This window comes from Semicossyphus pulcher, unplaced genomic scaffold (genome assembly GCF_022749685.1).
Source record: "Semicossyphus pulcher isolate SPU_LCO1_2020_fin unplaced genomic scaffold, fSemPul1.0.p SCAF_20, whole genome shotgun sequence".
Lineage (NCBI taxonomy): Eukaryota > Metazoa > Chordata > Actinopteri > Labriformes > Labridae > Semicossyphus > Semicossyphus pulcher.
This window is the reverse complement of record NW_027211694.1, coordinates 3,791,781-3,812,865: the sequence shown is the minus strand read 5'-3', so window position 1 is coordinate 3,812,865 and position 21,085 is coordinate 3,791,781. Positions and strand designations below refer to the sequence as shown.

Below are 21,085 nucleotides of genomic sequence, written 5' to 3'. Positions count from 1 at the left end.
TTAAAGGTTGGTTATATGTGAGATTTAATAACAAGATAAATGTTCAGAAATGACATGATCAGTCATGTTTCATGCACAGCGTAGATGGTCTAAGTGTAATACAAAGGGAACGTACTGTCCTGCTCTAGTCCGATATGTAGTCGGGTACCAGAATGCCTCTCTATCCCTCTCATATGAATCATGTCTTTAAAGCAACAGAAGAAGTTGTACAGGAAACAGGAAGTGAGGACAGTTATTCAGAGCTGTGCAGAAGGTGTTTAAATTACAGGTATTGTTGCGAACGTCCCTCCATTCACACACCTTCACAAATGAACGGAGCGCTGCGAAATAACCTTTAACAATGATATAATGAGACATCTGAACATTTTCACTGACGGTATGTTATTACAGCGAGTGCATAAGAACACGGTGAGACTGTCGGAGCTGCAGAGAATTTATATTCACTTTAATCTCCTCCTGTCGTATGTTTAATTAGATAAATATTCCATCAGCGCTGTTGGCTGCTTAAAAGGACAAAACGACCTCGCTGGAATCTGAGATTACTTTGACAAGTCAGGGTCGACATGAATAAGCACATTCCTACCTGCGCTCTCAGAGATATGACGGATGAAGTCTTAGTCATCAGTCTGAAGGATGCAGCAGAGGATTTAAACTCAACACTGAAAATCATGTGAGATTCAGGCTTCAGAACCTCAGTCGCTTCTTTGAATAGATTCTCACAGTAGTGTGCAGGGCTCCTCCAGAGAGTCGCGCCTTTAAAGGAGTAGAATCAGTTTGTTTTTAAGTGAGAGTAGCACTGACACTCATTAGTGAACCCGCTGCATGCATTATCAGCTCTCATGTTATAGTTACACATCACAAGTAGTTTGTTTGGGCAGCGGAGCTAAATTATTTATTAAAGGCAAACAGCACTTTGGCGTCTGAATGCTGGCCTATTATTTTTATTGCCAGTCACACTGTGAGATGAATAACTGAAGCATAACGAATGTAAACAGAGGTAAAAAGGTAGCCTGGCTCAGTCCACTGTTTAAACTATCAACCTAACAGTGTGTACAAAGCTCGCCAGTTCAAACATCACAGTATTTCCTGTTTAACAGTTTGTTGTTTTTTATTTGGATATTAACAGTAATAAATATTGAGCTTTAGAGATGCTGGTTGGAGGATTTTGTTCCCTTTGGAGCAAAGCTGGGCTGCACAGTGGTGCAGTGGTTAGCGCTGTTGCCTCAGAGCTAAAAGGTCACCAGTTCAAATCCCGATTTGGGAAAGGTGGGCCTCTCTGCTTCATGCAGAGTTTGCATGCTCTCCTCGTGCATGTGTGGGTTCCCTCCGGCGTCTCTGGCTTCCTCCCACAGTCCTTGTGAAGGTTAATTGGTGACTCTAAATTGCCCATAGGTGTGGGTGGGAAAGGTTGTCTGTCTCTATGTGTCGGCTCTGTGATTGCCTGGCGACCAGTCCAGGGTGTACCCCGCCCTTTGCCCAATGACAGCTGGGATAGGCTCCAGCCCCCTGCGACCCTGAACAGGATAAGCGGTATAGATAATGGATGGATGGATGGATGGAATAAAGCTAGGCTAGCTGTTTTAGCCCTGTGTCCAGTCCTTATGCTAAGCTAAGCTAAGCTGTCTCCTGCGTAGCTTGATATTTAAGGGACAGACATGAGAGTGCCATCAATTATTTCTCATCTAACTAATTTCAACAAGTCAAAGACTGCATATATTTCACCAAAATGTCAGAAAATATTTATTTTAAGTTCACATCCCGGTTCAGACGTAGTGGGCTTTTCTGTGTGGAGTCTGCATGTTCTCCCTGTGCATATGTGGGTTCCCTCCGGGTACTTCCTCCCACAGTCCAAACACATGCTTGTTCACTGGTGACTCTAAAATTCCCTGTAGGTGTGAGTGTGGAAGGTTGTCTGTCTCGATGTGTCAGCCCTGTGATTGACTGGAGATCAGTCCAGGTGTAACCCCGCCTCTCGCCCAATGACAGCTGGGATTGGCTCCCGCCCCCCTGCGACCCTGAGCAGGATAAACGGATGGATGTCATTAATCTTTTAAACAGGCTTCTTGGATGTTTTTAATTCATCTGTGCTCTTTGAGAAGACTTAGATCAGTGTCTGTGGGCAGCAGTGCTGTTTAATGGTGCTGCAGGTTAGCTCTATTACTTCAGGAGCACTGACACTGTTAACAACCTGTTAATTAAATGGCAGCACAGTTCCTTTTTTCAATTTGACTCATGCCTGCTGAAGAAATGCATCTGAAACTAAAATGTCAAGGTGCCTCTTTCAAAGCCTGCAGAGTTGATGTACTGTTAACGCTGAGGATAAAGCTTTAAGTGAAAGTATCTGTGTGCTTTTATCTGTGTGTAACATCATATTTTACGTGTGTAGTCTTGCGCTGCTTGTGTTTGTTGTGTATCTAACCTCTCTCTCTCTGTGCTGTGTGTCTGTTTCCTCCTTTAAGAAGTCGGCCCCCAGGAGGAAATGTGCTGCCTGTAAGATCGTTGTTCACACCGGCTGCATAGAGCAACTAGAAAAGGTATGACACACACACGCACACACACAAACACACACGGTTAATCTCTCATTTTAATCTACTACCATTGCTGAGATGCATTTAATATCTAAAACATATTATATGTCCTTTTTGAGGATTGAGTTTGCGTCGAATTTTACTGAACCACATTTAGGCCTAAAATAAGTGCAGGCAGCATACATTGCACAGATGCATTGTGGGTAACTTGTACACTTGTAGTTCTTTAAAGCTATGCTGATCTACTCAACACCTAGAGCCAAATGCATGTGGTTATACTGAATATATGCAATCCTGGTAATAACAGGACTGTTTGTCTCTCTCTAGATTAATTTCAGATGCAAGCCGACGTACAGAGAGGGAGGATCCCGCTGCCTCAGAGATGTAAGTGTGTGTGCGTGTGTGTGACTTTATACATGTGAGAGAAGAAGAATGATTTCATGTATTCTCTGTGTGTGAAGAGTGAACATGTCGGGTGTTTCTCTCTCCGACAGCAGAACATACTAAGACATCACTGGGTGCACAGACGAAGACAGGAGGGGAAATGTAGACAATGTGGAAAGGTATGTGCACACACAAACACGCACACACAAAAGCTGACCGCAGTTCACGCAGACTGACCTCAGCGTATCTCCGTTTGTCTCTGCAGAGTTTTCAACAGAAGTTCTTCCACAGTAAAGAAATCATCGCCATCAGTTGTTCCTGGTGTAAACAGGCTGTAAGTCATTCATCTGCTGCATTAAATCACTAAGAGTGAAAACAGTCTTAGTCTCATGCAAACCTCACTAAAGAAATTAAGCTCAGTGCCATGTACATATATTTATATACAGCTCCGGGACAAATTAAGAGGCCGCTCAAAATTCTCTCCACATGTCAATCCTGATGTGAACCCCGTTAAAAACCTCCTGAATGTGAATGTCACAAGCCATCAGACAAAGCCGAGCTGCTCAAATATTTTGGCTCAAGAGTAGCGTAACGTTACCCAGCAGCACTGTGACAGACTGGTGGAGAGCGTGCCATGATGCATGAAAGCTAAATTAAAAACCAGGTTATTCCACCAAATACCAAATCTCTGAACTCTTCTGAAAAACATCTTTTTTTGCATCTTTCGTTGTCATTTTGTTAAATATATACATATATGCATACATACATACAGCATACCTATTCATACATATACATAGTATATACATAAATATGAAAATGTCTAATAAAAGAGCACTCTGAATAGAGTGTGGCAGGAAATAATTAAATTAATCATCCTGACCAACACATAATATTGGTTACTTATGTATTATAAAGTACAACAACAACAGGCACACATTCAATTGGGCAGTACCTCTAAGTTTGTGAAATAAGAAATAAAGGGTTGCCATTTGTGAAAAAACTTGTCAGTACATCCTCTCAACGTGTATTTAATTTTCTCAAGTTTTAGAAAAAACATGGTGTGTTTAAGCCGCCGGGAGATGAAAGGATATTTAGCAGATTTCCAATGCAGCAATAAAGAACGTCTTGCTAGCAAGGATGTGTACTCTATAACATCCTTTTGTATAGAAGTTAGTGCAAGTGAGGCATCAGGAATCCCAAATATGGCAATCAATGGGCAAGCTCGCAGATCTATTTGCAGTGGTCTCTTGATGTTTTCCGGAGCTGTATACACAGCGGCAGTGGCTTTAGTACACGTACTAAACTATTGTACTTTAGGTAGGCAGAGGGAAATGTTGTCCTTTTTCTAACCCTACACATATTTGACAGTTTTTATTATTAAAGATTCAAATTTTCCACAAAAAAACACAAAATTCCTCGTAAAATATGAGGTTTTCTGATAACTGAAGCTACCTAATAGTTTATATACGTGTAGCTAAACTTATAGGACATCATCTGAGGACCCTGACTCTGAAAAGTAAACATACAGTTGGGGTGAAATTACCTTTTAAAGAGGCAAACTTTTGGACAGCTGTGGCTCAGGTAAAAATGTCCCTTTGATAAATATGAGTGTTTTTTTCCTCCGCTGCAGTTCCACAATAAGGTGACGTGTTTCATGCTGCACCAGATTGAAGAGCCGTGTTCACTGGGGGCCCACGCTGGAGTCATAGTACCACCCTCCTGGATCATCAAAGTCAGGAAACCACAGGTGTACACACACATATATGCACACACACAGATCACAGCCTACACACACCAGTCAGTCTGCTGGTTTATGAGGTTCTCTCGCTGTCGTTTTGTGACAGTAATGAGGAAAGACTTTGTTGGATCCAAATTTAAACTCTAAAAGAAGGCGTGTGTCAAAAGCTGTGTGTGTGTTTCGCTTTGATGTGATATGAGCTGACATATGTCTGATCTGTCTGAGGGAACTCTGAGTCTGTGTCGACGTCATCCCACACACACACACACACACACACACACACAAATACAAACAAGCTCACCCATATCCCCTAGTCACATCACATGCTTTATTGCACTTTTAATTACCATCACAAGGGACACTGTGACAGTGAACTAACCGTTGAACTCTGTGGATGTTTCTGTGTGTGTGTGTGTGTGTGTGTGTGTGTGTGTGTGTCATCACCCTAGAGCTCACTTAAGAACTCTGCGAGGAGAAAAAAGCGGACATCTTTCAAGCGAAGGACAAGCAAGAAGGGACTGGATGTAAGTAACACCCTGACAGAAACAGACAGTACACGCTGTTTACAGAAGGAAGTATTTAAGATATAAGTACTTATACTCCACTACAAGTAAAAATCTGATGCTGTAGATGTTTAAGGTTGTTCTAATTCTCATTTATATACTGATGCTTCCAAATGTTGTGCTTTTAGGAGTCTAAATGGCGCCCGTTCATGTTGAAGCCTCTCCCCTCGCCTCTCATGAAGCCCATCTTGGTTTTTGTCAATCCAAAGAGTGGCGGCAACCAGGTCAGCAAACGTTTCATTCAAGTCTGTTTGAGATGCCTTTAAGCTAGCCTCAGAAACGTTTCTGTAACATTATTTATACTCAGTGTGAGCTGTAATTTCACTCTTCATAGAATTTACTTACAGAGGGGTAGCAAGTTATAGGAAAACCCTGAAAGCTTACCTCTACAGTGAAGGGATCTGGTGGCTCTGTATGCTCACATTATTAGGGTCCACTACAATCTCAGACGACTGGGACCAGCGGTGAACATGTTAGGGACGTCTGGTTTAGCCAGCGGTAGTGATAAACGACTTCCAGGAGAGACTTCCTTTTCTGTGCGCTGCATTGTTTACAGTCCAGTTGAGAAGCGACCGTGTGTTCAGATCAAAAGTGAAGTAAATTTGGCCCCTCCAGATATGTCTGCTTGTTCATCTGTTGATGACCTGTTTCTTGTGATTGACTTTAATTAATGGGTCTGAAGTTTGCTGGAATAACATCATGATGCAGATTAGTAACAAGTCAAAATGAAGCTTTGTGAGGTCTGTCGTCAAGAGGAGAAAAAAAACTACTTTTAAAATGCTCCTTTGTTGAATGGAGGTCGGATCGATGACTTCTGCTGCATTCGAGGAAGTCGGGAAACCTAAACTCTGACACAGCGTTAAGCGAATTGGTCTCAAGTTCAAATTTTTGATCTAGAACGGATTGTTAGCTGTTAGCATGCAGTTGTCTTTTTATAGAGATAATAAGAAGCTAAGTCATCGTCAGATGACGCTGACGGGAGCTGGGATGTCATTACAGTGGATTATGTTCCGCCTGATGTTGCTCTCCTCACAGACTGTTTTTCCTGCCTACACCGCAGCCTGCTGATACGTGATTGGTTAATATTACTTGGACTACAAACGATCACTTTCCGTACTAAAAATCCACGTCACTGCCTACAGATTTTACATTTCTATGTAGAGAGTCATTCAGTTCTACTTTCTGTGTGTCTATAAATAATTTTCATTCCAGGTAAAGTAATGTTCACTTTACGTGTGCTGCCAAAAAATGTTAATAACCATCCTCCTAAAGAGGTATCAACATAATCTTCTGACATGACACGATCAGATTTTAATAAAAAAATGTCTTTTATAAATCCAAATCTGGGCTGTTGGAGACTCTGCAGGATGTCAGCGGCTGATTTAATTGAATTCAAATCCGTGAGCTGTTTTCAGCAGCAACTCACTGCAGGAGTTATTGCAATCTGCCAAGGACAGAAAGTGTAATTAGGAAGATGTGAGCTCATACAGGATTAGTTTGATCAGATAACATGAGTTGCAGCTGCTGGATTTAAATCACAGAGATCTCTTTGTTGTAATCACAATAAAAAGAAATGTCCCCGCATGAGAGTATTTTAAGCTGTTATGTAGTTTTTGATGAGTTGAAATTTCCGGTGTGTAAAACTCTTATCCTACTATCCTCTCTCTGCAGGGTGCCAAGGTGTTACAGATGTTCATGTGGATCTTGAACCCTCGACAAGTCTTTGACCTGTCGCAGGGGGGGCTGCGAGAGGCGTGAGTACCCTTCAGTGTCGGGTCTTCACCCTCCTTCACACAAGTCAACGTGACATCTCACTTTGGCTAACACTTTACTCTGCTTTTTTTAACTAGAAAAAATATTGTAACACCATTTTTTCACCGACAATCTGATGATACTTAAATCTTCATATCACATCATTGTTATCAGAATGAACAGCTGCAGGGAAAATACTGCATGTTCTCACTTCAATTTCGTCCATTATCCTCCTTTATTCAAATACTCTGCTCATGATTTCAGCAATTTTCATGAAACTTGCACCAATTATGCCCACTCAACACCAATCAGCTCAGCTTACTGCTGTGAAAGCCTCTTTAATTCTACAACCAGGCCTCTTTCTGCTTTGTGCACTTTGTTAAATATCAGGTTGGAGTTGTATCGTAAAGTGCCAAATCTGAGGATCCTTGCCTGCGGAGGGGACGGCACAGTAAGAGACTATTCTGCTACAGGTGATTCCTTATATTCTAAACATTACTGCAGCTTATGCTTTGTGTGTGTGCGTCTCCGTGTAGGTGGGGTGGATCCTGTCCACTCTAGACGAGCTGCAGATGAGCCCCCAGCCTCCGGTCGCTGTTCTTCCTCTGGGAACAGGAAATGACCTCGCCAGGACGCTCAACTGGGGCGGGGTGAGTTACCGGCCTTGACTTCTGAGAGCGACAGGACGTAGCGTATTCCCCTCCCTGTATTCATTCATTCACAAGTGTCTGTTTTTGTCGTGTTTAACGGCTTTCAGTTCAGGTCATTTATCCACAACACGACAAAAGTCTGGAAGGATATTGTAGCTGGAAAATTGTAGTAACAACAGCTCTTCCAACAAAAATAGAGATAATATTAATACTCTTTTATATATGTGCAATAACACATCCAGTATCTAAAAAAGCAAGGCTATGGCTGAGAAGAATATTAAACAAACTTATATGTAAATAAATGTCTTATATGTTTATGCATTATGTCAAAGATGGATGAATATTTATGCCTAGTTAAAAGAAATCCCGCTCAGACACCCCTGAGAGCTTCAGAAAATCTCTCCCACATTCCAGGAAGTCTACAGCCGTGCTCTCCTTCCTGCATTACTCATCCGGCAAACCCTGACAATACGCCACTCTCTAATGCACAGCACGTCAAGTAAAGATGACACAGCCGTTGTGTTGAACAGATTGACAAAGTTAGCGACAAGAGGGTAAACAAAGTACGGCTCTTAGAAGCTGAGGAGGGAGATGTTTTCCTTAGGAGCTGGTGGAAACCAAAAACAGAACTAAAATACAGGCAAAAACATGACTAAATGAGTTAAAATTTTCTTCCTTAATACCTGGATGTGTAAGTAAGCGACACCATAATAACATGTTCCCAATTTAAATGTTGATAATGTGTCAGCTTTAAATCTTAGTAGCCAAAAAATGTAACTTTTGCTGGTATGAAACACTTTCATTTACATTTGGATCGATCCAATCTCAGATCCAGAGTTCCCACGCGTCCTGGAAAACCTGGAAAATCTGGAAATTTAGAGACTAGTTTTCCAGTCCTGGAAACACCTGGAAATTGATTAAAATGACCAAATATCCTGGAAATAATTTATGTTGTCCTTGAAAATTTAAATTTAATTCAGCCCCATGCTCAGCACAAGTTTGCCGCCTCAACTCCGGTCAGGGATCCCAGAGCTGTCACATTCACAATCGAGTCCTGCGAGGGGTGTAAGATCGCCGCCTTTAGACGCTTTCTAACCAATTGAAAGACGATAGAAAAGTATGACACTTGAATTTTATAATCTTTTTTTTTTTTCAATACATTGCTATGTCCTTTCAGGTGTAACTTGGATAGATGTAGGCTTAATGAACGACTTCGCTCCATCATTGCGCCTCCGTGCGTTTTACACAGCAGACAGAACATGACAGGTGTAATAATCCCGCCTTGAACTGGCAGTGTAAAAGGGGCTTGAGACACTTCATCATGAACCCTGCATCATCAAAAAAAGGAGGAATAAAACTGGGGTTAAAAGTGTCAGTACTAGGCCTACCGGTAATTGATATATTTGAGAGCAAGTGTTGTCCCGTATTGTCAGGAAAAACTCCTGGAAAATGTCCTGGAAAATAATTTCATAAAAAGAGTGGGAACCCTGAGATCCCATCGGCTATAGTCTGATGATGATGGTGAACATGCCGGGCGTGTAGCCAACGCTTGGCGACCTCCAGTCAAGGCTTCCTTTTCGGCGTGCTGCATTGTTCCCAGAAAAAGAACCTGTTTTTCTTGTGATTGACTTTAATTAACGGGTCTTACCTTTGCTGAAATAACATCATGATGCAGATTAGTAAAAAGTAAAGCTTTGTCAGGTCCGTCCTCAAGAGGAGAAAAAAAACTGCTTTTAAAATGATCGTTTGTTGAACGGAGGTCCGATCGATCATTTCTGATGCATTCGAGGAAGTCGGGATATCTAAACGCTGAACGGCTTTCATGACACAGCGTCAAGCAGATTTGTCTCAAGTTGAAATTTTTGATCTAGAACAGATTGTTAGCTGTTAGCATGCAGATGTCCGTTTATAGAGATTAATAAGAAGCTAAATCATCGTCAGATAGCTGCTGATGGGAGCCGGGATGTCATTACGGCGGATTACGTTGCTCAAATGGACTGTTTTTCCTGCCTACGCTGCAGCCTGCTGATACTACTTGGACTACAAGCCTCGTACAAATAGAAATCAGAACATTTGCCGTCACTAAAATCCACGCCCCTGCCTTTAATTCTACATTTCTATGTAGAATCTGTAAATACAGATTAGGGTCCACGATGACACTTTAAATTGTCACCCTCCTGAAAGTAGAGATTAGGATCACCCTGATACGATAGTTGTAGGGGTTCTAATCGACTCTACGTGGCTGACACAATCACAAACTAGTATGAAAGTCTATTTTCTCTCTTTATAAAGCATGAGGTGTCTGAAGAAGGTTGCTGAACCTTTTAAAAGTGAAATCTAAAGCATCGTTCCTCTGTAGGAAGGCACTTTAGGCTCTTCAGATCGCTTGCAGGTGAAGTGTTGAAGCACAAAGAATCTGCCCCTTGACACACACACGCACAGATACACACACGCAGATACACGTTGCGTAACTGCAACATAGAAGAAGAGACCTTAACAAGCCCCCACATTCTTCCATTAGGCTTCTTCAGAGCAGTTATGTGGGCTTGTAGGGAGGATTATACAGCAAATACTCGCTGCATGAGTCAAAGTCGAACTTCGTATGATCTCATCTTTTTCTCTTTTTGACACTTTTTTTTACACATTCAGTATTAAAATAATCCTTTAAAATCTATATGAAGAGATGTTATGTGGAGTCGCTGATGGGACCAGATCCCATTGAATGTAGGGGGAATGATTCCAGCGTCTCTTACTGTAATGTGTGCTGCAGTGTTTGCATGCTCTGTGCTGAATGATGGAGCAAGGACACGCGGATGACTCTGCAGGATTGGAGGAGCACAGAGCTGATAACGTCCTGATACAGAGAGAGAGAGATGCTGTGAACATTCATATCTACCGTGTGTGATTAGTGTAATTAGTGCGTCCTTTTTGTCCTCTGTTTCTGACTGCAGGGTTTATATACACTCTGTCTCTCTTTTTCTTTTTTACTTTGCCTCTCCTTCTTCTCCTTTCCTTGTCTGTTCATTTTTCTTTCCTACATTCCTTTCACTTCCCTCCTTCCTTAACTTTAAACTTTCTTTCCTTTCTTTTCCGCCCTCTCTTTTCTTGTTTCTTTTTTCTTCCTTCTTTTCCATCTGTACTTATTTGCTTTACTCTTCTTCCCTCTTCTTTCAATTCCTTCCCTCCCTTCATTCTGATTCGTTTTCTTCGGTCTCTTCTGCATTAGAGAGTGGCGTAATGTCCTTCTCTTTCCCTTCCTTTCCTTTCCTTGCCTTTAACCATCTGGTTTCTCTGGTTTCCTTTCCTTCCCACTCTTACAACCCTTTCCCCTCCTTCCTCTTCCTTTCCCTTTCTTTCATCTTCTTTGCTACCTCTTACATTTCCTTCCTTCTTCTCATTTCCTTCCTTTCCCCTCTTTTCTCCTTTTCCTCTTCCCTTTCATTTCTTTCCTTACTTATTGTCCTTAATGACCTTTCCTTATTCTTTTCCGCTCTCTCATCTTTTCCTTTCCTTCGTTCTGCTTTTCTTTCCTTTCTTTTCCTTCCCACAATTCCCACCTTTTCCTCTTCCTTTTCCCTTCCTTTCCACTGTTTTCCCACCTCTTAAACTTCCTTCCTTCCTTCCCTCTCTTGTCTTTCCTTTTCCGCCCCTCTCTTCTCTTGCTGACACTCAGTCGTGTTACTCACCGGTTCATCTGTCCTTCCTCTCTCTCTGTGTGAGTGTGAATGTCCCTGTGACGTCCTGTGTGTCCGAGTGTGAGCTCTGCTGTGTGTGTGTGTGTGTGTGTTAGCCCCTCAGAGGAGGCCCTGCTGATGAGCGCTACTATCATCAGATTGCTGTGTCCTTGTGAGTGTGTGTGTGTGTGTGTGTGTGTGTGTAGTCCTTGATGCACTGATTTCCTGACCGCGTCCGGAGGGGAGTCAGAAAATAAAAAGCAGACGACAGAGAGACGGAGGATGGAGAGAATGAATGAAAGACAAAATACTGTCCATTAGTGAGACCTGGCTGGAATGACTAATGTGATGGAGGGAAGAATACAGGAGGAGAGGGAGACGTGGATTAATGATTGGATGAGATGGGAGGAGTAAAGTGTCTGTAAAAGCCACTCATACATGCATGAGTCTGTGTGTGTTTGTGTGTTAGGCTCTTTGTTCTTCAGGTGATCATCGTGTCAGTGAAGTAGCCACAATAACCACTTATTGAGAGCAAATCATGACATGCTCTCTGTGTGTACCTGTGTGTTTGTTGGGCAAACAGGTATATGAGGGAGAGAGAGAGGCCGACAGACAGACAGAGGACATAATTTAGCTCGAGAGGACTTCATCTCTTCTCTCCACATAAATGTTCCTCCATCTATCAGCGTCACTCTGCTTTCCCGTCTTTATTTCCTGCCGTACAGTCCCAACAATCGTGTTTTCTTTCTCTTCTTAGCCTTCATTTGTAATCGTTATGCTAAGATATAGTTTTGTGCAAATATATGCCTTTCTGATATCAGCAAAAATCCAATATCCTGAATAGTTAGGCATCTCCATCCATCCCTTATCTATACCGCTTATCCTCTTCCGGCTCGCTGGGGGGCTCTAGCCAATCCCGGCTGTCATTGGGCGAGAGTCATCTCTATAGATTAAATTTCATTAAACTACTTCACTTGGTTTTTTAACCTTGGGGGTTTTGCCGTCTTTTATAACAACTGCTTTAATTTTTCAAATGTGCGTCGACGAAACAGTCTCACCTGAAGGTCCGCTCACTGCAGCAGCTGTTCTGGATCCTTCGATCGTATCACTCCGTCTTACTCGGAGGCTGATAACTGTGAAACTCAAGTGCTGATGTGAAAGATCCAGAACAAGATGACCTTGTGGTTGCATGAACATAAATATTATATCATCTTTAAATCTGTCTTCTCTTCCTCTGCAGGGTTACACAGACGAGCCGGTGTCCAAGGTCTTGTGTCATGTGGAGGACGGCTCCGTGGTGCAGCTCGACAGGTGGAACCTTCTCGTAGAGAAGAGTACAGTGCAGCCGGAGGAGGGCACACAGAAGGTCAGAGGACTGTCGAAGTCTGGAGTTTGCTGTTAGAGGTTATGTGTGTGTGTTTGTAAGGACGACAAGCTGTTCACACAGTCACAAAAAGCTGGACACTCTTATTTGTTCAAAAAGTTACTTCCTGCAGCTCATCTAACCAGCAGATTCTTGTTTCCTTTTCTTTCCTGCTTATTTTAAAACTGTTAAACTCAGAAATAAACTCTAAAAAACCGTCTTGTTCTCAAACAGTGGCAGTGATTAACTCTGACACTGCTAACTTCAGTGACACGTACTCTTCTTCCTGTAGTTTCCTCTCTATAAAAGCCTCATTGACTCGATTTACAGCCACAAAATATTCAGTTTTTTGCCCTCTTTCAAATAGAAAGTCCTAATAATCCTACCAAGCTCTGCAGATTGCCAATGAAAGTGAATGTTTTATTAATGTTCCCATTTGCATGCAGCCTTTCATACTCTAAACAGCCCCAGCTTTGCAAACTGTTGGCTGGCTGGTTTGTTTACAGCTCACAGACGCGTCCAAAGAACGTCTTAAAGTATAAATATTATCAGTAAATATATCTCTCGTGTCTTTATCGAAATTATACAACAGTTAGTTCCGACCAAGTGATCTGATTGGACGAGAGGCATCCCATGAGTGCTGATATAGAGAACAACATCGCTGGGACTTTTCACTCTGTGTATCACTCCGCCTCAGCCAGGTGTTCTGAATACTGTTAATCAACATCACAGCACATTAATCAAGCTGGTTCCTCTGAATCACACAGCAGACTCTTACTTCTCTGGTTGATAATAAATTAAAACAAACAGATAAATGTACATGATAAAAAACAGCTGATCTGTGATCACCTGTCGACACAGAGTGCAGGAGAATGTTTGGGTTGCTTGGCAACAGAAGTCCAGTTTCAGTAAAGTTGTGGAACTAGTTCAGTTGGTGGAACAAAAAGTAATCTGTTACTTTTTACTACTACTTGCTGCTTGTATAAATGTTGTATAAAACAAAACCACACTCGAGGTCATGCTGTTATAATGAATATCATCACGGCTGTGATCATCTGCAGCCGTGCTGATATTAAGTACATCCCTCCCTCTTGTGTGATAGCGCTAAAATGCTACAGTCAGACTGAAGCCTTATTCGGGATATCCAAAAGGAACATGCCGTTTACATGACGTGTATCAAATATAGAATATTGTAAAATTCAATGGAAACCTTTTAATATGAAACTAAAGCAACAGGAAGTGATCACTTGTTATTAGAAGTATCTCCGGTTGTGGCTGAGCCGGTATTCGTCCATCAGGTGTACAGATTGTGTGTGTTTTACAGAGTTGTTATGTGTGTACAGAAAGTGCAAATTTGGACACTAGATATGTTATGAAATAAACTGGAAGCTTCCGTGCTGCACTGTGTTAAACAGAGTTGAGATGTGAACTGTGATCCGTGTGAATAAATTGTGTAATATTTATGCAGAAACACTCACTTCAGTGTTTTTATCCTGCGTCCTCAGCTGCCTCTGAATGTGTTCAACAACTACTTCAGCCTGGGCTTCGACGCTCACGTCACCCTGGAGTTCCACGAGTCGAGAGGTCGGTGAAATCTATTTCAATGTCCTTTTTTTTTTACATTTCACTCTGCATTAGCTCTATTTATATTCCATTAAGTCCTCCTTTTTCCTCTTAGTGCATCCTACTCCGCTGAAAGACGAGCGCAATATAATGAAATATTAAAAAGGGACTCATTCAGATACACACGCGCATCCATGCATGCGCCGAAGGAGTCAGATTTTCTCACCGTCTCACTCGACTTAAACTTTTCAACTTATTTAATGTATTCTGCGATCGTGTGTTTCCAGAGGCAAACCCGGAGAAGTTCAACAGTCGCTTCCGCAACAAGATGTTCTATGCAGGAGTGAGTTTCCCCCTTACTTATGCATATTCACATTTTACACACACACACATGAAAAGACATGCAAGAGGAGTCTCTTCCAATAAGAGACATGTAGAGTATTTTACTGAAGTCTGAGAGGAAGCAAAGATTTAGGAGATGGAGGAGCTGGAAGACGGATCAAGCGAAGATATTAACTACTAACCGCTAAAGGAGGAGGTTTTGATATGTTTGAGGGATCCTTGAAAAGTTATTTTTTTAGGCCTAAATCCAGTTTTCAGTGGTGTTATTTTGCCACCGTGCAATGCCAAATATCATCTAACTTTCTAGTTATTTTAGATCAATAATAAACAGAGTCAGTGGTGAAATCTGCAACTTGTGAGCTATAAAAAAACCTTTGCATAACATGGTTTAAAATAACAAATTTTGACGTTTAATTCTGCATTCGTATGACTTTAGTTGGAACAAGTTTTTTTTAACAGTTAGGACGTTCAGTAAAGGATGAGAGACATAAAAAAGATGGGTGGATAGATGGAAAGGAAGCATGTAGGGGATTTATCTTTTTTTAATGAGGGAAATGTCATGATTCTGTTTAATTATGTACTTTCTCTGTTCGTGTGTGTGTGTGTGTGTGTGTGTGTGTGTGTGTGTGTGTGTGTTCGCAGGCCGCGTTCTCAGATTTCCTCCAGAGAAGCTCCAGGGATTTGTCGAAGCACGTCAGAGTGGTGGTGAGTGTTAACACACTCGCGGCCCGTATCGTTTTTCCATGTCGACATGTCTGGGCAGCAGGTCGGCCGGTGATTACAAGAGGCCGTCCTTCAGCTGCTCTTGTGACACCCGCCATGCTGGAGTGTCCTTCAGCGAGACACTGAGTACTTAACAGCGGCTGCTGCGCTGCTGCTGACCGCTGACCTCTGCTCAAGGATAAAAACAACGACCATTTAGATGATTGTTTCTGCTGTTTGTATTGAAAACGTCCTCAGGAAACCCAAAGAAAAGATTGTTAAATAACCTATTTTGGGGGATAAAATGGTAAATGGACTGCACTAACTCAAAGCCCTTTAACACTCACATTCACACACTGATGGACGAGGCTGCTAAGAGGCCGATTGTAACCGTTCACACGCAGACACACACCGTTAGCTATACCTTCAGGAGTGGGTTCAGTGGGGTTCAGTGCCTTGTCCAAGGACACTTCGACATGTTGACTGTCAAACCGCCAACCTTTTGATTGAAAGACAACCGACTCTACCACTGAGTCACAGCCGCCCCGATCTTAAAACCTAAAACGTTCTTTTTATCATCGTAGACGTCGAGCAAAACCACAAAATATTCGTGGAATTTGTGGAACTGGAAACAGATTTGTTAACATTTTTTTATTAGTTGACATTGACTTATAATATTTACGTCTTGGCTTAAAATTAAATGTTGTATTTTATTATAAGGCAGATTAGATTGTAAAATTTTATGTCGTACATCCTTTAAGAACCACAGACTGCACCTGTTAAAATTTTAATCCAGCACTAAAATTAGGACAGTGTAGTAATTTTTCTTGATAATGTGAAAAGATAAATCAGAAAATATTCTTCATTTTTAAGATTATTTTTAAGCTGAGAAGGGACAGGAAATATTTGGAGGAGAGAGAGGGGGATGACATGCAGCAAAGGGCCGAGGGCGGGAGTCGAGCCTGCAGCCGCTGCGTCACGGCCTATAGCCTCTGTATATGGGCTGCCTGCTCTACCACCTGAGCTAAACCAGCGCCCCGATATTCTTTATTTTTACCAACAAACAATCCGAGTCTATTTCTCAGTACTTTCTCACTCCTCATCCTGTCTGTTGCAATCGGATGTAAATCTAGAAAAACAGGTCATGAATAAGTAATTCACTTTTAAAAATAGCTCAGGAGCTTCTTATACAAGCTGGTTGCTGTAGCTTAACAAGTGTTACTGAGACAGGAGAAAATAGTGCATTTGTTGACATAATTTTCATCTGCAGACTAATTTATTTATTTTTATTACAAGTATCTTAGTGTTTATAGCATCTGCTAGTTTGCAACACCCGTCCCTAGAGGGGCTTTTAAGAAACCGAGAGGTTAGTAACAGAAAAGTAAGAAAGAAAATACATTAAATACAACAAGATACAATTAAGCACACATTAAAAACATTACATTTAAACGCACCTACACCTTAAAAAATAAGGGGGAAATCTTCCTGAGAACATGGGAACCTATTATGGACCTCTGACCATTCACCTCGCCTGATTAGATGTGCTCTCAGACATTTCTACTGTGATGACCATACTGAAACTATTACTATTATCATTATTATTATTATTTACTATTATTGTTTTTTTTATTCTTTATTTTTTTCTCTTTATCTCTCTATTCTATTCTATTGTTTTGTCTTTGTTTTTCCCTTTAGATATTTTAATTTTATTTCATGTTTACTATTTGTGTACCTGTTCGGGTATGTTTGTTAAATGATAAAAATAAATAAATAAATAATTGAAAAAAACAAAAACATTACATTTGAAAGCTAGACATGAGTGCCGGTTTGTTGCTGAATAAACCAGGATTTGGTTGCTCTCTTAAAAGTGGTGACGTTTGCAGGTAGCAAGTTCCAAGACTTTGTTCCTTTCACCGAAAAAGCGGTCTGAGCAAAAGATGTTCTGCAGAATGGCACCTTAAAGCCGCCCTGGTGGATCTGCTAAAATCTTTTGATGTTTTGATGATAATACATATCTGTAATACATATCAATAGAATGATTTCTGTGGTCTTAACCCCTTAAAGTCAAGGCCTTTGTCCATTCTAATGAAGGAAACCAAGACAAAGACGTATCACGCTCTGGACACACTGACAGCTCATGTTATGAGGAAGACAGTCGTCCTGGTTCTGTTGTTTTCACTGGATTTGTCATTTCAGTAAAAATGTTATTTCTCTGAACATACGATTACACGTTCTGCTGATTTGAAACAACAACTGTTGCATTCTTGCTGCTTCCATATTAAATAGATTGTCTGTGAAACCTAATATGCGCTCAACAAATACCTCATGACTGTAATTCTTCACATTCCTTGTTGCTGCTACAAACCCTCAAGGGCCTCTGGAGAGCTGAGTGGGCAGGTCTGACACGACCTTTGACCTGTATCTTCCAGAGTTTACAAAAAGATATTGAATCAGGGAGTGAAAACTGTCGACTGAGAGCGAAACTTCATGCTTAAAGCAAATTAAGGAACAAAGAGGACAAACAGTTTGTTTTGTGCAGTAAATTCAGAATGTCGGAGTCATAATTTTCTCTGTGTCTTTCTCAGTGTGATGGTACCGACTTAACTCAGAAGATCCAGGAGCTGAAGTTTCAGTGCATCGTGTTTCTAAACATTCCCAGGTAGGTGGATTTCTGCTGCTTTTTATTACTAAAGAGTTAAAACTGAAGTTAAGACAGAAAAGATCAGGAAGCGAGCATCAGAATAAGTTAAGAGGAGGTTTTACAGGATACAAATTAATGTTATTATCAAGGCACTAGTTGAACAGCTCAGTAGGTGACTCATTTCACTTCATGCATCAATTATAATGTGTCATAAAACCCTCCATAGGTTTTAATTAACATCAAGGTTGGACTGATGGCATTACACAACATATAAACATTTTCCTGACAACTGTAATTATTCAGTCTTTCAATCTGCTGTCAGAAAGCTTCAGAGAAAGTAAATGATGGTGTGTGTGTGTGTTTGTGTAGGTACTGTGCTGGCACCATGCCGTGGGGAAACACAGGCGACCACCGGGACTTTGAGCCGCAGCGGCATGACGACGGCTGCATCGAGGTCATCGGCTTCACCATGGCCTCCCTGGTGAGAGACAAAGAGAGATAATGAATACAAACTAAAGACTGAATAAAAGCAGAGGTGATAAGGAAAACTACATGACTGAACCAATGACAATGATGTATATATAGATGGACAACGCGTCTCCATCTGCTCCCATTGTACGTAATTGATGCCAGAATAGCCCCTGCGATAGGCGCTACCATCTTGCGATGGTGACGTCATATGGAGCCAGAGTCTGCGCAGTAGAGATCGGCGAGTGAAGCGGCCGTAGCCACTTCCGCTAACCCAAACACACACTTAACTTACAGAAAAAACAGCAAGGATCTCTTTCACCGGCGTGTTTAACAGCAGAACAACTTCTCTGTGTTGGTCTGGGGTTAAAGTTCACAGGTGTGGAAACTTCAAAGACTGTAGTGATTGTTTATGTTACGTTTCTACTCGCGGATCGTCCTCCGCTCTGCTCACCCGGAACTGATTGGCTGCAGGAGCCTAATTTGTCAACAGAGCTGTCAATCATCATTTTGACAGCATCAAATAACTAATTAAAAATAAACCTGTCAGAAAAATGAACACTTGGACGTAAATCAGCATGATAAGAACTAACTATAATGACAGAAACCATGTTTGAGAAAAATTTATCGGCCGTGTATTTTGACTTTATAGTTTGACTCATGTCCCATCTGTTAACATGGAGGACCTATATGTCCTTTGTGACCTATACTGCAGCCAATCAGCAGGGGGCGCCCGAAATGTTTTGGCTTCACTTTTAGGGAGCTGTCATGTCATCCATCTTTTTATACAGTCTATGGACTGAACCAAGAGTGTCCCTCTCTGTCTTTTGTCCACCAGGCGGCGCTACAGGTCGGAGGTCATGGAGAGAGATTGCACCAGTGCAGAGAAGTCGTCCTCACTACCTTCAAGACCGTTCCTGTCCAGGTGAGTGCACAAACTCACCAGCACTGCAAAGATATTCTATTGAGTACATTTACTCTATTATTTTATGTAGGTTATAAATAAGAATAAAGGTCATATTATACAGTATGTTAACACAGGTGTAAAGTGTGTGCACAGCAACACCTGTAGCTTATTTGAACTGTAGCAATTCAGACTGTTTGGCCCGATGACTGAGACACTAATTGAAATTTCACACAAGAACAACAGACAGAAAATCTCTTGTTTTGTGCGCAGGATTCATCGAGCCCTCTCCACAGAGCCTGCAACATAAAACATCCACTTTGACTAAATACATTTATGAATATTTCATGCTGTCACCCTTAAAACTTTGACTCCACCCTGTCATGAGCCACAATTTAAGCCTGTATTAATATATAATGAGTTAAATTAATACATATTTTATGCTGGGAAAAGCTAATTTCGTGTACTGTCTGGTACAATTTCTCCTGTGATACATTCAGGGCTAAAAATAACACTCTCTCGACTAGCCACCATTTACTACATGCATACGTATTTAATTCTTACTATTGCATCTCAAGCGAATGATAAACAGCTCTGAAGTGCTTCTAGAGGTCCACAAGGGACCTTTAAATATTCATATAACTAAGCAATAAGACGATACGCTTGATCACACCTATAGATTTAAATAACATTTCTTTAAGGAAAGCATTAAACCTCTGTAGCTCTGCAGCTGGAGATCTTTGTCTTTTAACTTGTGCTATTTTTTGATCACGTTTTATCCCTCTCTTTCTCTTAAGTTAAAACATGTTTATTTCCCCACATAAGCTACAACACATTGTATCATAGAGGCACTGTGCTGCAGTCCCTCCAGGAAGTTGCAAACCTTTCCTGAAATTTGAACAGTTAACCTCTTTCCCCCCAGAAGCGTTGACGTGTGCAGCACCATACATTGATCGCCATAGGTCGTATAAACATCGGAAAGTATCATTTACTGTGCCCTTGATATCTCCAGAACACTGCATGCGAGGGAGTTTTTTTTGCTGTGAAGCAGACAGCTGATCCGTCTGACGAGGCTCCACTGATTGTTTCTCTTTCATTCAAGATTCAAGATGTTCATTGTCACGCCGGTTACACAAGTACAATCGTGTTAAATTCTTATGCTGGGACGCTTTGATGAGAAAGGGTAAATATTAACAATAGAATAAGAAAATAAGAAGAAGAAGAAGAAAGCAGTAACATAAAATAATAACAATAAAAGTCTGATGGCCTGGTGGAAGAAGCTGTCCCTCAGTCTGCTGGTGTGGTGCCTTCAGGGACCTGTACCTCCGACCTGAGGGCAGCAGGGAGAACTGGCTGTTGTGAGGGTGTGTTGAGTCCTTGATGACCCTCAGGGACTTCCCGAGGCACCGCTGGGCGTACAGTTCCTTTAGGCAGGGCAGTTCACACCCGCGCACCACCCTCTCCAGCGCCTTGCTGGTCCATGCTGGTGCAGCTGCCGTACCTGGTGGTGAAGCAGCCTTCAGGAGGCTCTCTGTGGTGCCTTGGTAGAAGTCCCTGAGGATTTGGGGCCAACTTCTTTAGGCGCCTGAGACCGTACATGAGCTTCCTGATCCAGCAGTCTTTAAGGATTATTTATCTATGTTGAAAAATGTTCGCCACGTCCTGAAGCCTTTAACTTTCCACCAACCAGAGGCTCTGTTACAAATGTGAGTCAATGTTTATCTCAAAGACAAGTGTAGCGCCTGAAATAACAAATAAATAATGTTTAAAATTCTTCTTTGGGCACATGGTTAGCCTTAAAATAGGCACGCGC

General features: G+C 41.6%; 1 protein-coding gene across 9 annotated transcripts in view; it reads left to right on the top strand.

Moving 5' to 3' along the window:
* dgki (diacylglycerol kinase, iota) overlaps positions 1-21,085 on the top strand; it is a 79,878-nt gene that overhangs the window by 43,898 nt on the left and 14,895 nt on the right. For 5 of the 9 annotated variants that reach the window (XM_069670751.1, XM_069670749.1, XM_069670747.1 and 2 more), the window contains exons 4-20: positions 2,460-2,534; positions 2,856-2,912; positions 3,023-3,091; positions 3,178-3,246; positions 4,543-4,659; positions 5,100-5,174; positions 5,342-5,437; positions 6,885-6,967; positions 7,356-7,416; positions 7,502-7,615; positions 12,530-12,655; positions 14,158-14,236; positions 14,503-14,558; positions 15,200-15,262; positions 17,845-17,918; positions 18,270-18,381; positions 19,207-19,293. In XM_069670751.1, coding sequence (XP_069526852.1) covers positions 2,460-2,534; positions 2,856-2,912; positions 3,023-3,091; positions 3,178-3,246; positions 4,543-4,659; positions 5,100-5,174; positions 5,342-5,437; positions 6,885-6,967; positions 7,356-7,416; positions 7,502-7,615; positions 12,530-12,655; positions 14,158-14,236; positions 14,503-14,558; positions 15,200-15,262; positions 17,845-17,918; positions 18,270-18,381; positions 19,207-19,293 — 1,413 coding nt within the window. The remainder of the gene's footprint in view (positions 1-2,459; positions 2,535-2,855; positions 2,913-3,022; positions 3,092-3,177; positions 3,247-4,542; positions 4,660-5,099; positions 5,175-5,341; positions 5,438-6,884; positions 6,968-7,355; positions 7,417-7,501; positions 7,616-12,529; positions 12,656-14,157; positions 14,237-14,502; positions 14,559-15,199; positions 15,263-17,844; positions 17,919-18,269; positions 18,382-19,206; positions 19,294-21,085) is intronic. The other 4 variants (XM_069670750.1, XM_069670745.1, XM_069670743.1 and 1 more) reach the window with 2 other exon arrangements.